This window comes from Cordyceps javanica, chromosome 2 (genome assembly GCF_051103115.1).
Source record: "Cordyceps javanica chromosome 2, complete sequence".
Classification (NCBI taxonomy): Eukaryota; Fungi; Ascomycota; class Sordariomycetes; order Hypocreales; family Cordycipitaceae; genus Cordyceps; species Cordyceps javanica.
In genome coordinates, this window is record NC_139296.1 from 2,945,372 (window position 1) to 2,962,504 (window position 17,133).

A 17,133-nucleotide genomic window follows, 5' to 3' on the forward strand; every position below is an offset into this window, starting at 1 on the left:
CTCTTCTTCGCTTCTGCCAGGTGTTGAACGTAAAAGGACCAAACGTGCTTTGAAAAAAGAAAATACAACCCCCCCTAATCAACAGTCAACAGTGCGCCTAGCATCCGTCTTCGCTCCTCCCAGTCCCTTGCTACGCAGCATAGCGGTAGTATCTGGCAACGCTGGGGACCTTTGGTCTCAGGGGCCAGTCCCAGTGCGGCCGCTCCTCGGTGCGCCTCGTCACGGCTATCTCGTCGCCGACGGCGATGCGCAGCGACCGGACGCCGTCGTCGAGGAAGCCGTAGCGCCCAAACGCGGGCGCGTACTTGTGCCCCTGGTCGACGCGGCGGTCCCGCATCAGCACCTTGAGGATGGTGCCCTGCTCCTGGTCGGCGCGCCCGTAGCGGCCGGTCCGGTAGTCGACGTTGAGCGAGGTGCAGCGGTTGCAGAGCTTGGTGAGGAGGAGCGCGGGCGCGCCGTTGAGGGACAGCGCCGCCCAAAAGTCCTCGTCCCACGCGGCCGCGCCGTCGACGACAATGTTGGGCCGGAACTTGAGCATGTCGACGTCGCCGCTCGCGACGCGCGCGCGCACGTTGCGCAGCGACGCCTCGGTGGCCACCAGCAGCGGCGCGCAGTCGCTAAACGTGAGCCAGTCGGGCTCGTCCCGGTCCTCCGGCGGCGTCCCCGTGATGTAGCTGGAGACGGACGAGAGCCAGCCCTTTTGCGGCGCGGGCTCGTCGGGCTGCTGGGGGTTGCGCGGGGAAAAGGTGCCGAGCACCGGGCGCCGCTCCCGGCCAATGTAGAGGAGCGTCGTCTTGAACCCGAAGCAGGCCGTGAACCAGTCGTCGTACTGCGGGCCCATGCGGTACGCCGAGACGATGCTCTGGTGGAGATTCATCTCGGCCCTCTCGAGCCCGTCCGTCCCCGGCTCTACCGGAAACTCCAGCACCGTGTCTTGGAGAGCGTGGTGGGCCACCACGGGCTCCTCCGGGCGGCCATACCGGACACGGATGGTGTGGTCGACAATCTCCTGGTGGAATAGCGCGCAATCTGCATGCTCCGACATTTGTATCTTGATGAGCTCGCCGTCGGGGCCGAAACGGCACACCATGAAGGTGCGGTCATATTGCAGCCCCTGGCCTCCCACCTCTGCCGTGTCAAGGCGGATGCCGCAGAGCGCCTTGACCGGATAGACGTAGAGCTATACGCAGATTCTTAGTTAGCCCCATTGTGGTGAGGACTAGCCCGAGGTTATCGCACCAACGGTGTAGAAACTGGGGGGGCGATGAGGAAGAAGTACAATACTCACAGCAGTTACTTTCATATTTAAACGAGATACAGACTCGTCTTGTTTTCTTTTCCAGCACAGTGTGGAAGGAAGGAGGGAAGGGGGAGTAGGGCGAAATCGGGTTTTATACGACACATACGGATGACTGAGTTGGGCATCATCCGGTTTACGGCGGGGCGATGCAAGGCGCGCGTCAATACGGACTTGGATGTACGGCGTAAGGCGTCCAATGACGCGATCAACACGGTCCAGCCAAATAAGAATCAGATACATACTTTTTAGTCTAGTTGCGACCAGAGGCTGGTATTCACAAGCATGATGTTTTACGCTGCTCGTACGGCAAACACCTGGATCCTAGCAGATTATGACCAAGTTGCGCCCAGCACGGTGGTTTTGAAAACTTGGTCCTCGTCAGTCATGAGTGGAAGATCAAGACAACCATTCGGCTCAAGAAATTTTGTACAATTCCGATGTGCATTTTTCATAGGCCCCTCTCCGTAGTATTTGCAACCCGGCCGTCTCGGTGGTTCCGGCATCCGCTTCCACCAGCCGTCTTCAGCCTCCTCACCCAACACTAATGATCCCCTCACTCCTCATCGTCCTCGACAAAGATTTCGAGCGGGATCGTGCATACGACACCATAGTGCGGCATGTCCACGGCCTGCGCGACCTTGAGGTCCCCGGCCACGGAGCACAGCATGTAGGCCTCGGAGCGCTCGAGGCCCTTTTCGGCGCCGAGCCACTCGATGGCGGCGCGGAGGGCCTTGCGGGCCGCCTCGCGGAGGTCGGCGTCGACGCCCATGACGGCGTACTCGCGGCCGCGGTCGGCGTGCGGCTGGGGGCCCTCGGCGGTGAGGAAGTGCGGCGCGCGCACCCACGGCTTGCCCTTTTCGAGGGTGAGGCGCAGGCGGGCGCGCATGGGGGTCTCGATGGCGGTGCCGCAGACCTCGCCGTCGCCCTGGGCGGCGTGGCCGTCGCCGCAGCTGAAGAGGGCGCCGGCCGTCTGGACGGGCAGGAAGAGCGTGGCGCCCTGCGTCAGGTGCTTGCAGTCCATGTTGCCGCCCCAGTCGTAGGGCGGGATGGTGGACAGCGGCTCGTCGGTGGGCGGCGCGAGGCCCATGACGCCGAGAAAGGGCCGCACGGGGACGCGGATGCCCTTTTTGAACTCGGCGTAGCCCCGGTCGGCGGTGCGGGCCAGGTCCCAGATCTTGAGCGACGGCTCGGGGAACTCGTCGCTCAGCAGGCCGAAGCCCTTGAAGATGGCGGTCCAGCCGTAGGCGCCGGGCTGGAGCTCGAGGACGTCGACGCGGAGCACGTCGCCCGGCTCGGCGCCCTTGACGGCCACGGGGCCGAAGCCCGGGTCCACCGACTCGAAGTCGATGTGGTCCAGGATCGTGTCCTGGTTCTCGGGCGTGATCTGGTTGTTGCCGCCGTCGCGCAGGTCAAACGTCACCTCGGTGCCCGAGGCCACGGTCAGGGCCGGCGCCAGCTTGCGCGACCACTTGAAGTGGATGCTGCTCTGGGTGATGTGCGGGTGTGCCATGACGAGACGAGAGGTGTAGTGGGGGGCGGGTAAGGCAGCGTGAGATGGCGGAGAGTACGGCTAGCTATCAGATAGAGGAAGAAGAAGAATAAGCCACGCGGAAATGCTCGGTCGATGGGGACTGCGACGGGCAAGTGAGGAGAGGAAGGTCTGTGACGCAAGGCTGAGACGTTGAAAATCTGCATCAGAACCCAATAATGAACAAGCGTCGATAACAGCAGCCTGACTCTATTGTCCCCACCTCGAATACTTCCCAAAGAGGAACCTTGTGCGGCAAGAAGCGGTCCTTCAGGTGGCACAGTATTTCTTTCCGTCCAGTCATCAGTCAGGCGATTACAGGGATCTATTTGCCAGAATGTACTCTACCCCGCGGACGGGTTGAAGCTCGGTAATGAATACCGCTGTCGCGATTGAGAGAACGAGCTGCCATTGAAGCTTTACACGAAAACGGGGCAGACATGAGGTATTCGTGTGACTGTTGATATCCAGCTATAACTATACGACTATATAACTATCAGTACTCCGTATAGAAGGTTTGTTTTGCGGGTTGCGGCAACGCAATTGGCCCGCCACGCGCACTGGGGGACCGGGGTTCATGGTCAAGAACCAAAACTGAGCAACATTCATCAAAACGGAAAAGGATCGTTCCTGACGACTAGCGCTCTTCCAGACAATCAACCGCAGCTTTAGACGGCTTCGATACTTGTAGCACTGGCGATGAAAATCAAAATCGACTTTTCAAAGAGGCTCAGGCTCAAGAGAGCAGCAAGCTAGAGGCGATGTAGACATCAGACTCATACGTGTCAAGCAGCCAAGTATAGAAAGTTGGTCGGTAGTACATGTTATGGTCCGATCCAAGGCAAGACTACTACTCTATGGTACGACCTCGAGGTAGCATCCGGAGTTTTGATCAACTAGTTGGGACAAAACACGCGCAGTGCAACGGCAGTCGTCTCAGCAGGTAAACAAAGACATGATAAAACTTGTGCCGTAGGAGGCCCAGTCATTGTAGCCAATCTGGGGAGGAGGCATCCAAGGGGGTTCGTTACGGCAAGCACTAACGAGTTGGTTGGTTGAACCAAGCTTTACCCCGCGTTGTAGATCGGGTAGTTTTGATCCAGAGCTTTCTGACGCACCGGCCCATTCTTGTTGGAGCGACGAGAAAGGGGGGGCTCCCTCTTCTTGGACTAGATAGATTTTGTGTTTCGAAAAGTAGGTCGACATGAGACGGTGTGTCGAGACGAGGAGGGACGAGGAGGGGGGGGGGGACATCAAGTCTGTGACGGAATCGTTCCATGCTCGCTCAGTGACATGCCGGGAGGCGTCTGATGTACATGAGCAACCGAATCAGCCAAAGTTTCTGTAGTTTGAGAATGGATTGGCGGCAACGAGGGCCCGGTTTAGTAATTCAACAATGGGCAGAAGGAAAAGAGGCGTATTAACCAGCGTTTCTCCGTGGATGACGGATGGAATGTTTCGGAGGAGGCTGATTGACAGAGCGTTGATAGGCCACAACGGATCCGGTTGGGTAACTACGAGGCCGCGCAAGAAAGTCTGGGGAAATCGTCCACACGACCGCAAACACCACCACTGCCACAACTCTGTGTTGGATGGCGTGCTCAGTAGCTAGCTAGCGGTAATCAATGCCGTCTCTTCCGACCAAAAAGACATTCGGAAAGCCGGTGGGCACGCGAGAACATGGGCTGGACCGCCTCATCTGCCAAAACAGCCCACAGCTCTCAGCTGAGGCGTCCAAGTGTGCGTGTGTGCAGTGTGCACCATCTTTGGTTTGTTTCCAATAGTCCGTCATGGTGGAGTCTGGGATACGCCACGGTCATTTTCTGCTACAATGGGCCCCAAGTCCTCGGGGGCGGGTTCAACACTACTTAGGAATTGGATAACTATTAGCAGTTGGCTAGACAAGAAGAGGCAGGGGGGCTGCTCGAAACGCCAAGCTTGTTACCGTGTTGGCAGGCGAGTCGATGAGTCGGCCTTGAGGTCTACTTGGAAAGTGATTGACCAGGAGAAGAAAAGCTTCGTCGGCAAGGATATAAACTTGTGCATTGCTTGAAGAAGTCGTCGTCGTCGTCGTCGTCAGCGCAGCGCAACATTTGAGGGCTGAAACGGCAGGATCGCGACTCCGGCTCGAGCGCATCAGAGGCAAGCAAGCAGGGATGATTGCATGTTGGTGATACAGTCGCAATGCCTATTTGGAAGCCTGGTGAAACATGGATGGGATGCCTGTCTTGTGCCTCTTTGCCTCTTTTCTTTTTCCTTTTTTTTTTGCCTTTGTTTTCCGATTATTCTCTTTGCCTTGTGAGTTTGCTTGATTATGCCAACCTTGGGACGCATCGTTCATTCAAGTCAAATACCACGTCGTATTGCCAAGCGCACCTATTATCAGTACATGACCATGCGGCAGACTCGAGCTGCACGATTGATTGATCGCGTGCTCGTCGCAACTTTGGATGCGTGTCGCTGCATGATTTCGTTTTCCGGGACAAGGGTCTGGACTCTATTCGACTCCCTGCGCGTGGCCGGGCCAACCAACTGAAAATCAGAGCATGGCACCCGTTAGTTTGGGCGGTTTTGCGCCGCTAGCAAGGGGGAAAGCTATTTGAGCAGGTGGAACACTGGGGTTGTTGTTGGAGAGTTGAAGGGCCGGGGAGGTAAGGGTTGGAGTACTATTACAGATTACGAGGTGCTGAGTAGGTCAAGGATTGGCATAGTGTGGGGGTTTTTTTTTTGCGATTGCTTCTGAATGGTACTTTAGGTTCATCATAGTCGAGGCTGGAGAGTGTCGCCCTGCTACGGATTACTCTCAAAGGCTTCTCTGCTCTCCGAAGACGTAATAGTACTACTGATACTCAGTACTTGAAGCTTGGGAGCCAGGGGTTGCTGATTATTGCGCAGGTGTAATCTGTACTTGGTAGGGGCAAACGAGGCTGCGTAGGCCGGGAACACGGCTCCAGAAATAGTCTGGAACCCGCTGGAGTGGGTGCGAGACGAGAAGCATGTGGATACCAGCAGCATAATGGCTTTCTTGGTTGATTTTAACACGGCGTCGTCAGCTCTCTCGAGATTTTGATGGACACCTCGTCCTGACAAACAGTACTATTAGTAGTATACTGAGTAGTTATGTAAAGCGCAAGGGGGGGCCGACGGCGGCGGCGGGCCACAGACCGGTGCCGCGGACCAGCATGACAATAGTGACAGCGGACCAACCTCTAGCTGGCTGCAGCATCAAAGCATAAAAAATCCCATATTATGCTCTTGTTTGGCGCGCTCGTGTGACTCGGTCGTTTGCGAGGCGGCGGCGGCGGCGGCGCGAGCAGGTCCTTCTCTTGCTTCACGCCAACGCATGTATGACCGAGGTTACGAGATGTGCGCATGATTGACGTTTTAAATAATAAAAAAAAAAAAAAAAAAAAAAGAGGAAAAGATCAAGTAAAAGGGAAAAGGGCGTGTTCGAGAAAGCAAATTTGTCTCAACGTGGAAGAAAAGAAGAGAGGTGGGGTGCAAAGTTGTACTTGGGCGGGGACGACAGATGTCGAAATGCTTTATTACGCGGCGATCGTCAGAGTAGGTTTGATCGGCAACCAACGACGCTGCAGCTCGGTCAGCTGGCGCGGTAATGGGATGATGTGTGAGGACTGAAGGGGGGCAGGTTTATTGTTTATACTTGATTGTGTTTGATTGTATTGTACTTGAGTACGTGCTTGTGTTGAGGGTATATGATGGAGGATTCCCCATCGTAATGCTGCAAGTAGGACTCCAAGACCGTTTGGGCGAACAAGAGTAGTAGCACAAGCCGGCAGGTGTGAATGGGATGATAGCGTGATATGCGTGAGTAAGTTGGCATGGCATGACATGAGCAGGTAGATGTGTATCATGGTGGTGAGGGAGGGGGCAAAGGTTTCAAGCAATGCCAGCCAACGGATAAGCTAGTGGCATGCACACACGGATGTAGATGATGCACATGCACGACTCGGGCGTGGTGGTGGCAGAGACGACTTTTTTTTTTATTTTTGTTCCTCTCCTGCTTTGCATGATGTGTATCTGTGTATCTATGTATTTATGTGTGTGTATATGTGATGTATGGTTCTGTCATATATCCCAGTGATGTCAGACTGCAGCAGATGATGTTGTCAGTTTTGGTCGACTATCCAGGGCAGAAACCCGTCTTTGCCACAATCATGATGTAGCAAAGAGAAGGAAAGGGAAGAAAGAAAAAAAAGGGTATCCATCCATCCATCCGTCTGTGCCATCTCTATCCAACCCCAGCCCGTGTGGCCGTCCCCGGCCTCCACCGAAAGCGCATGCATCCCACTGATAGCCCCGTTGATAGGCCGTGGAGGTGACGCCACCAGAGAGCCTTTTTTTTTTTCATCAACAGGTTTGCTCTGTCCATTTGCCTTTGCCACAAAATAATAAAATTTTGAAATTTTGAAAAAGAAAAATCAGAGAAAGAAAGAAGAACAAAAGAATATGACGAAAAGAACAAAGATGAGTTGGAAAAGAAAAAGAAAAAAAGCCACTTGCTCTTGGCTGTGCATCATCCCAGCCAAACCCCAAGCCGAGCTGCCCACCAGACGCTCGAGCAACAGCCGCCGCCACCTCACAGGGAAAGGTGCGCACGTTTTTTGCTAAGCTATGATTTGTCCTTTGTTTAAAAAAAAGAAGAAGAAGAAGAAGAGAAGAAGAAAATTGAAAAATTGAAAAAAAAAATCCGACGAATAGAAGATTGCTGACATGTCTTTGAAACAGCACGATTTCCCGCCTTCCAGGCCCACTATCCGGGTTAGCAGGGAGTCCCAAGCACGCCCGTAGGTATCAGTACCAGTAGCCCTAGAAGCATGATAGAGTTGCAAACAGACGGCACAAGATCCTCTTCCACTTCTACGTCTACTTTTCTTTTTTTTTACACGAGCTGATATCTCAGTCAAGTCCAAGTCATTTTCATCAATTTTTCCCCATCTCCATATCTTCTTCGTCGTTCAAAGCACTGTCAGACCCCCCCCTCCCTCCTCACCCCCTCCAGCACGCATTGGACCCTGTTGCTACCCAGTTGCCAGCCAGTCGCCCAGTTATGGGTCTTTGGCGGCCCCGTTGAACGCTGGCTGGACCTTGTGATTGCACCAAGTTGCTTGGTTATTTGGGTGTGGAAAAGGGTGTAAAAATAAAAAATAAAAAAAGAGAGAGAGTGCAAGTATTGGAATACTCCAAATACCCTTCCGATTACCCTACCAAGTCCAAACCGCACTACCAATGCTGGTTTTTTTTTCCCCTTCGCCCTGCTTTGCCTACACCCAACATCAACCAACCAACCAATCTCAACATTCCTCTCTCTAGCCTGCCCTTTTTTTTTTCTTTCTTCTTCTTCTCTCCTTGTCCTTTCTCCTCATTTCTTCCTTTTTCCTCTTCCTAACCATCATTTCACATATATCCTCCCCGCTGTTACAAATGCACTCGGCTTGTTGACCTGATCCCGTCTCGTGCAGTACTACATGATACCCTTGTTTCGAATACCTACAGACAAAACGCACTCTCCCCCCGGCCGTCTCGCCCTCACCCTCGCCCTCGACTCTTCTCACCTCGCCACCCTGTCAATAATAACAATCATATAATCATCTTTATTTATACCCCATCTTGCATCTTTCGATTCCTCGCTTCCTCTTCCTCTTCTTGCTGTTCCCGCAATTCCCACCTCGTCCATCTCCATTTCTCCACACCCATCACACCCATTACACCTGACCCAACAACATGGAAGACAGAGGGACCCCCAGGGTCCGCGAGCTCGACCTGCGCGACTGCAAGGTCAGTTCGACTGTAGACGGCATCAATGTCGTCCGAGGCCTTAAATGCAGTGCCGGTACGTATTATACGCAACGCGACCTGCTTGCCCCCGAAGCAGGCCTGCCGCCAAGCACCTTGCAACCTTGCACAACAAGTCGACTAACAGCAACAACCACTGACTATTACTATTACCAGCTTTCTTCACCTTCTTGCGAGCCAACCTCGCCCTCAGCTCCTCCATGATGGCCTCGCCTGCCAGCACACCTCAGCTCGACCCAATTAGTGCCCCAGCCGACTCGAACCTTGCCATCTTTCCAGCGACGCCTGCAGCCCTCGCCGCCATCACCACCACTACCGCTGCCGCCACGCCCTCCAAGCCGACGTCGAGCTCCAGCGCCCCCAGCACGCCCGGTCTCGTGCCCCTCGACGACATCCCCGACCTGTCGCTCGACGTCCTCCGCACCGAAGACGAGCAGAAGGAGGGCCTCGAGCTCCTCGCCGGCACCGTCGCCGGCATGCGCACCCCCGCCACCGTCACCGTCATGTCGCACCCGAGCTGCCTCGTGCCCTTCACCACCTTCCTCTCCGTCATATACTACACCCGCTACACCATCCCCGGCCACTTCAAGGTCACGGCCTGCTGCACCTACGGCTCCGTCCTGGTCTACGTCCTGCTCATATGGTGCCTCGCCCGCCCCTACAAGACCTTTGCCAAGGACGTCAACCGCGCCTGGCTCGACGAGGAGGGGCCCAACCGCGACATCATGGTCGGCGCCCGCGGCAGGGACAGGAAGCTCGCCGGCGTCGTCGTCCTGCGCCTCAGCCCCAAGCTCGTGCCCACCGGCGGCCGCCGCCGCACCCGCAGCCTCTCCTTCAAGGGCGGCCGCGGCCTCATCCGCGCCTGGGCCGTCCGCCGCAAGTCCCGCGGCCGCGGCGTCGGCAAGGAGCTGCTCCAGGAGGCCGTCCGCATCACCAGAGACCGCTGCGGAAAGGACGCCGACATTGGCTTCGTCCAGGACCACGCCCACAGCAAGCTGGTCTTCCACAACATGTTCAACGGCTTCTTCCACAAGGTCGAGATTGGCGCCGACAAAGCCCTACGCACCGCTGTGAGCGAGTGGTCTGCCACGAAGAAGAGGAGGAACAAATAATTCCAACATCAACCATTTTGGACAGAGTTTTACATTTACGCGCCTGCTTGTTCTTTTTTTTTTCTCGTTTTTGGATACCACATGATACCCAGCATAGCATGAATTCAGTTGCATTTTTCTTTGCTTTTCTTTACATTAGTGTACTGTGTCCAGGACGGTAATTTGCTCTCGGATCTCGTCTGACTTTGGGTGGTATTCTGCCATGCAAGTTGCAGCAAAGGAAAGCTCTCTAACCAGGGTATGCGACTGATGACCGATGCGTAAACACTTGAGCAAGTATATCTACAAAGAACGACCGAGATGTACAGTCTCCCCTCTGCACATCCAGCCCTTTGCCGTTGGCATCTCTTCAACACTGCGTATACTGTACGCGAACAAACAAAAATGCCGTACCTGTCCTTTTTTTCTCGTTTTCACACACTCGACACAAAGTCTCATTTCTAGCGGCGGCGAAGAGTTATCGTGTCGCCGAATCCGTACAGCGTCCTGCCCATGCGATGCAAGGCATGAACAACCTGTAGCCGAGAGAGAATGAGCAATGTTTAGTTGCAGACCAGTAGTGCAGAAATAGAGGAGATGAAAATAGACAAAAGAGTCGAGAGTTCTTACATCCAGTGTCGTGACAGTTTTTGCCCCTCTGTGCTCAACATAGATGCAGCAAAGCTTTAGAATCTAAATTGTTGTATTAGCCGTTGGCGATTCATCGTCATACACCTCTATTTTATTTCTTTTCCGGCCTTTTATTCCTTTGAACTGAAAAGTGTTGGCATACCTCTTCCAGATGGGCACGGAGGACTTTGCGCGTCTCCTGATAAATCTCTCCCGAGATTCGTTTCACGCCACCACGGCGAGCAAGACGTCTAAAACACAATAAGCCAGGCAAAGTTAGCAACTTGCTTCCGTGGGATACCAACTAAATTGCCTTCGCAGATGCAAAGGAAGAAGAAAAGAAAAAATTCACACGTACCGGATCGCGGGACGGGCTATAGACAGTCCATTGTTAGTCACAAATAAACATCGAGGACTAAGAAAGAATTCGAGGTGGAAAAGGCAACCGTACTAATACCTGAAATTGCGTCTTTTAGAATCTTTCTTTAAAGCGACACCCAAAAATTAGCAACTTTCAGCCTTGTACCCAAAATAGCACTTTGAGAAAAGCAAAGGGAGAAAAAAGAACAGGAGGAGAAGAGGAAGAAGAAGAACGTACCGCGAGCGTCGCACGCCAAGGGTCTTTCCCGCCACACCCTTCTTCAAGTTCAGCGGCCCACCACGAGCCGTTGGCTTTTGTCGAATACGGTTCATTCTTCTTCTGCCTTTTCTTTTTCTTCTCTTTTCGTTTACGCTCTCGACTAAGGAGCTTCGAACCCAGATTGAGCCCGCTTCGGGCAGCTGCAGAAGGGGGCCGAGAGAAGCGGAGCAGCACAGAAATAGAGAGACAGATATGCTGCTTCAATGGAATAAGGCAGGATGATGAACCTTCAAGGACCGCGCGCACGCAGTATTATGGCACTCTGTTCGTGCGGGTAGAGAAAGGACAATAAAAGGAATAAAGTTGAATGTTTTATGCAAGAAATAAAGTTTCTGAGACATCTGAGGGATAGAAGAAGAAGAGGGGCAATTAAGCCAGAGAGGAAAAACGAGTAGAAGAATGAAACCCGTCGGCAAGGCCTCCTCCACGTGGCGGAAATAGTGAATGCAAGGTAAACTCAAGCACAAGTGACGACACTCTCACAGAACAGAGAGGGAAAACAAGCGCCAAGAAGGAACCCCGTCTGCAAGGCCTCCACGTGACGGAAGCTGTGAATGCGAGGTAGACTCAATCACAAGTGATGACAATCTCACATCAAGCCGGTCGAGTGCCTAGCGATGCATTCGTAGAGGTGCGCTCACGGTCAGGGATCAAGTATCATCAGAGAGAATATAACGAGTGTCAATAATGGTCTATAGTGCAGGCAATTACCCGCCACACATTCATAACGTTGAGATTTTGTAGCCATCCAGTAGCCATAGGCCGGGTCATAATGCGTACTGGTGGAAGAAAAACAAAGAGAGTCAAGAGAAAAAAATAGAAAATAACAAAATACCATCAATCCTTACTCCATTCTTTTTTTGTTTTTACCTGCAATCCACGTCAATCAAGCCTCGCCGAGCTCATGTTGACAATTTTTCTTTTTTTCTTGTCCGTCCCCCATTCTTTGGTTGTCGTTGCCGTCTTGACGAGTTCATTATCATGGTATCTACTCCTCAACCCCCATCTTCCATCCCTTCCCGGACGCCAAAATATTCCCGCACATTCTCGCTATAATAACACACTGGCCCGACCAACAGGAACATCCGACAGCTTGTAGTCGCATGCACCCTTCGCCGAGCCATACAAGGAAAGAAAACAGTATGCACTAGTAAAACAATAGAGGTGTGTGACGCAGTGGCACGGCCTCGGATTCCAAATGTCAATGTCCTGTCAACAGCACGCCGACAGTGCGCCGACAGTACGCATTTTGAATGAATATAGGTATACGCAGAGCAGAGTGGCGCATCAGGGTGATGTGTCATTGCCTCATGCAAAAGCCTCGACAGCCACGGGCGCAGCCGCAGGATCTTCCGTCGTTTCCTCTTTCACGCCTTCAGCAGACTCTTCAGAAGTCTGTTCAGAGGTTTGTTCGGAAGTTTGTTCAGAAGTCTGCTCAAAAGTCTGCTCAAAAGTCTGCTCAGAAGCCTCAGCGATCACCTCTTCCTGAGCCGTATTTGTGGGCTCCGCAGAGGCAGGCGGCTCGACCCGAGGTTTCTTGGCTGGGCGCTCTGGCTCTTGATCGGCCGCTTCCTTGGCTGCCTTGAGCTCCAACTCGAGTTCGTCCAAGCGACGCTTCAGATTGTTTTCGCGTCTATGGCTGTCTTCCAGCTGGTCGCGGAGTTGCGCCTCGTTCAACTGTGTGGTTTCCAGCTGCGTGCGCAATTGGCTCTGCTCGACCCCGGCAATTTCTTGGCCATGCCTTGCCGCCGCCTCTTGGTGCTCTAACTGGCTAAGTCTACCGCGGAAGAGCTCGTTGATTACTTCCAGTTCACTGACGCGCGTCTTGAGGCTCGAGTTGTGTGCAATGAGCTGCTCTTGTGTTTGAGGTCCGTCAGAGCCACGGTCCCCATGAAGCGGCGACCCATTATGAGGGTCACCATTGAAGCCGGACACAGCTTGTTGGTACGTCGCATCGTCCACCATAAAGGACGAGAGGGAGTTGTTGTACATCGAGGGGGTGCCATTTCGGGAGATGGGAGAGTCGAGTCCGTCGTTTCCGTTGGCCTTGGAGCGGCGCATAGCCTCGGCCGCTTGAGCTGCGGCATGCTCGGCACCGTTCGCATCGCTCACCATTCCGAAGCCCTGGGCTTGCTGCTGGTAGAGTTGATCAGTCTCAGATCTTCGGTCGCGTTTACGAACATGTGGCGCGCATACCTTCTTCTTTGATACCAGATCAGGGCGCATGGTCTTGACGCGATTGCGGCTCTTGATTACATCCGTTTTCAAGGAGGCAGGCCGCGGACGGCCATGCAGCTTGAGAAAGAGACCACATGCGTTGCAGAGCACAGAGCCAAACTCGTCGCGACGCCATAAGGGTGTCCGTGAGGTGCCGCAGTTTTGGCACGTAGGCTGCGATGAAGCGTTAGTTGCCATCATTGTGCCGATTTGTATCTGCGATTCTGAGGTCGCGATAGGAGGATGTAGCGCCCGATATAGTATATTTGATATACTATCAGGAATCACGATAAGACGGGCGGAATAGGAAAAAGTTGGAGGTTGCGCCGTCACTGATAAGCCAGATAACCAAAAAAAAAAATTTGATCCACCATCGGGTCGACATGGCTTATCTGACTTGAATAGGGCTAGCGCAAGCTCTTATCGGTCTTGTCTCGGCCTAGCGCGAGAACAAGACGGGAGTGGAGCACGTGATTGCACCTTATCCAGCCGACAGCCATCAGCAGTCTCCATTGTGACGCTGCTGATTGGTCGTGCAGGGTTCAAAGTTTTTGGGCTCTTGGGAACGCGATAGCGATAAAGGGGATAGGCGGCTTGTTTTGCCGGGTATGCGACAGGATAGATAGAGACGGGAATAAAGCGTATCAGATGTCAAGGAGAGATAAACTTACCATACCTCCCGGTCCGCCACTGGTAGCTGCGGGAGAGCCTTCCATGTGCACGGCAGGCGGAGGCTGGGGCATTGATGCATCTCTAGAGATAACCGGTCAGCGCGCCCTTGCAATCGCGTAGCGTTATCGCAAGGCAGTGACATGCCACGCTCGCTGTTGTGAGAGATACGCCAGGTATTTATGCGTTGTCCCATGTCGTGACCAAAGGATCGGGCCGAACGTACCTTGAGACTAAAGATGCTGTACTGCCGTTCGCATTGCTCGTGGCCAGCGACGCAATGTTGGGAAATGGAAGTTGAGAGAGCGATGCGGGCTCTGGCGGGGACGTTGAGCTAGGTTGTGAGATGTCCTCTGCCGTAGCAGTCGCGTGTAAAACTCGTGCTTCGGTCTCCATTGTGTTGTCTTTGGGAGAAGCAGCTGGCCAGGCGCAAGCTACCACTTCCTGTCGTCGGCGTAGTCGCTTCGAGGGCTGGCCGGGTCGCAATAGACGGTGTAGGAGCAGTCGCAGCGGCTTTTGCAATGGATTTGTGCAGTATCGATCGCACGGGCAGCGCGACGAAAGAGTCGGGTGTGTATACCCAGCCCGTGTCGGTCAACACTGGTTGTGCAGTTGGCTGTCGCAACACTTTCTGTGACGACCGAAAAACAGGGATGCGATCGAGTCGAGCAAATCGAGCGGTAACGAGACGGTAGATCAAACTTGTCGCAATAGCGATCAAGAATCCCAAAAGCAAAGTAGTTGGGATGAGTAGATGCAAGTGGTAACGCTCGAAAATGAGGTTGAGCAAAAGAGGGAAACCATATGTTGCACGAGAAGTAGGCGCGCAAGCAAGCGTAAATCTTTGCGTGAGCATAAGGATCAGGTGGCAGCAAATGACTGGCTTGGGCAGATGCACTTTTGCAGAAAAGACAGTGGCTCAAACCTGAACCAAAGCGCTGCGTCTCGCGCCTCATTGGTGGTGACTCGTGAGTGGCGCTAGCAGGCACCCAGGTACCTTGTACTGTGCTAAGTACCTACTGAGTAGTAAGTACTGACGCCGTGGGGCTCATTTTAATAAGTCTGGCCTACCCTGGAGAGCACATCGCCGGTTTCGTCGTGGTTCTTACGGACGCTCGTGGCACAAGTTTGAAGTTTTATTAACTTTGTGACATTTCCGATCTGGCTACTGTGACCAGGTCAAAGTTTTTCTTTTTTTTTTTTCCTCTGCAAAAGGTGCAGGCTGCCGCTTTGTCTGCTTTCCTCTACATTTCAGCGGCAGGCTGATTGTATGCATGCTGTGGAGGACCTGCTACCTACCTAATCTGTACGATAGAGTTCTCCCCCTACGTCACCTCCGAGCTGCGGAAGCGGCAACCTTTCAATCTTGCGCAGATCAACAAACTATCCACAACTACAAGTCATAATAATTCAGACAAACCTAAAAAACTATTTCTCAACTTTTCAACCTCAATATCTAATCCCACGCTTCCGCTGCTCCTACAACCTGCCATCGCGCTCAAAACCGCCACCCCACCACACCCACTCTTCTTGGGCAGCTGCCCCTCCGGCCTTCCAACTCCAGCGGTGTAAAAGTGCAGCGGCTATTACCGACTAGGTCGATCTGGATTTGCTACAAAGATCTTTTCTTCCTCTCTCCTCAACTTCCCTCTTGATTCAAGGCCCATCCTATCCTACATCTAACCTATTCTGCCCGTGACTCTACAACCTAGAAACTAGTCATGTTCAACTGGGTTCAGCAACAGTGAGTCGCAGTCGCCTCGTCTCCTTACATCACTTGCCCCTCCTGAAGCTCTGCTTCCCAGCGATGACCGCCAACGAGATGACCAGCTAATCAGCAAACAACGTTGTCTGTAGGATCGCCAATGTCGCCGGCACCCAAGAGCCCATCTACGGCCCCTCGGCCATTCGATCGGTAGCCGAGGAGGCCAAGGAGACCCCCTACACTGAAATCGGCCGCAGCGACCTGACATGGAAAGAAATGGAATGGACCAATGTCGAGACACAAACCTTTTACTTCTTCTCCGACGAAGGCAGAATCGGCATGGCGCAGGTTATTTACAGCAACGTTGCGTAAGAAGACACCACCATAAGCCTAACACCCCCTCTCCCCCAGTTTATGCACCACTACCGGTTTTGCTAACGGGTCGCCACCAACAAACAGCGGCATCCGCAAGACGTGCCAGTTCAACTCTAAAGTCTTTTCTTTTGACGAATCGAAGCCTCACTTGTGGTCCTCGACACCGCTCAACAATTTCGAAATCAGCGAGGACAAGACTTCGTTTTACGCTGACGACTGCGCCCTCGAACTGTCCGAGGACGGCAACTCGTACACCATCAAGAGCCTCAACGACGAGCGCGCCATCGTCAACATCAAGATCACCAAGACGGCGCCCGGCTTCCAGGCCGGCAAGACTGGCACCAGCAGCTACGGCACCGATCCAAAGGAACCCTGGGGCTGGATGCGCCACGCCTTCTGGCCGCGCTGCGCTGTCGAGGGCACCATCACCACCGAGGAGGGCCCCGTCGACTTCAAAGGTCGCGGATTCTACAGCTACGCCCTGCAGGGCATGAAGCCACACCACGCCGCCGCCCGCTGGAGTTTCCTCAACTTCCAGGGCCCCAGCCACTCGGCCATCATGATGCAGTTCACCACCCCACCCTCGTATGGTAGCACCGTCGTCAACGTCGGTGGCGTGGCGGCCGACGGCGCCATCGTCGGCGCCGGCTGCGACAACACCGTGACACACACCGCCATCGAGGCCGACCCGGAGAGCGGCTGGCCCGCCCCGACCAACGTCACGTTTGCATGGAACGTCAAGGACAAGGACGGCAACCCTGTCGAGGCCGAAATTGACGCCGCGCTCGGGAAGCGCCTGGACCGCGTCGACGTCATGGCCGAGGTCCCTGCATTCGTCAAGCGCATTGTTGCTGGTGCCGTTGGAACCAAGCCTTATATTTACCAGGTATGTCTCCCCGACGTGGAGGGTGTTCATGCGGGACCTCTCTGCTAATGAATCAACGTAGTATGGCGCCAAAGCCACGCTCAAGCTCAAGGTTGGCGGCAAGGAAATCACCGAGGAAGGCCATATCTTCAGCGAAGCCACCTTCATCTCGGACCCCGAGACACCGTCAGAGTAAAGCAGTTGATTTGGTTTCTCTTTTATTAGAACTTGGATACCTCGTTACCCTTTTTTACACGCTTCAACGAATTTAATACACGGGCAGCTCGAAGGAAGGG

General features: G+C 53.8%; 5 protein-coding genes across 5 annotated transcripts; 2 read left to right on the plus strand and 3 right to left on the minus strand.

Moving 5' to 3' along the window:
* Nucleotides 1–130: 130 nt before the first annotated feature.
* Nucleotides 131–1,303, minus strand: V2A60_003376 (uncharacterized protein; the record flags this gene model as incomplete). The annotated part of the gene is made up of 2 exons (XM_083254712.1): nt 131–1,180; nt 1,289–1,303. The coding sequence occupies 2 exons, from the start codon at nt 1,301–1,303 to the stop codon at nt 131–133; spliced, it is 1,065 nt and encodes a 354-aa protein (XP_083110838.1).
* Nucleotides 1,304–1,853: 550 nt separating this feature from the next.
* Nucleotides 1,854–2,810, minus strand: V2A60_003377 (acetamidase/formamidase family protein; the record flags this gene model as incomplete). The annotated part of the gene is made up of 1 exon (XM_083254713.1): nt 1,854–2,810. One exon carries the CDS (start codon nt 2,808–2,810, stop codon nt 1,854–1,856), a length of 957 nt encoding a protein of 318 aa, XP_083110839.1.
* Nucleotides 2,811–8,573: 5,763 nt separating this feature from the next.
* Nucleotides 8,574–9,757, plus strand: V2A60_003378 (uncharacterized protein; the record flags this gene model as incomplete). Its single annotated transcript, XM_083254714.1, has 2 exons — nt 8,574–8,682; nt 8,802–9,757. The coding sequence occupies 2 exons, from the start codon at nt 8,574–8,576 to the stop codon at nt 9,755–9,757; spliced, it is 1,065 nt and encodes a 354-aa protein (XP_083110840.1).
* A 2,557-nt stretch (nt 9,758–12,314) lies between these two features.
* V2A60_003379 (GATA-type transcription factor) lies at nt 12,315–14,288 on the minus strand (the record flags this gene model as incomplete). Its single annotated transcript, XM_083254715.1, has 4 exons — nt 12,315–13,142; nt 13,203–13,397; nt 13,895–13,976; nt 14,119–14,288. The coding sequence occupies 4 exons, from the start codon at nt 14,286–14,288 to the stop codon at nt 12,315–12,317; spliced, it is 1,275 nt and encodes a 424-aa protein (XP_083110841.1).
* A 1,325-nt stretch (nt 14,289–15,613) lies between these two features.
* V2A60_003380 (oxidative stress survival, Svf1-like protein) lies at nt 15,614–17,033 on the plus strand (the record flags this gene model as incomplete). Its single annotated transcript, XM_083254716.1, has 4 exons — nt 15,614–15,636; nt 15,750–15,965; nt 16,057–16,858; nt 16,920–17,033. 4 exons carry the CDS (start codon nt 15,614–15,616, stop codon nt 17,031–17,033), a joined length of 1,155 nt encoding a protein of 384 aa, XP_083110842.1.
* Nucleotides 17,034–17,133: the final 100 nt, after the last annotated feature.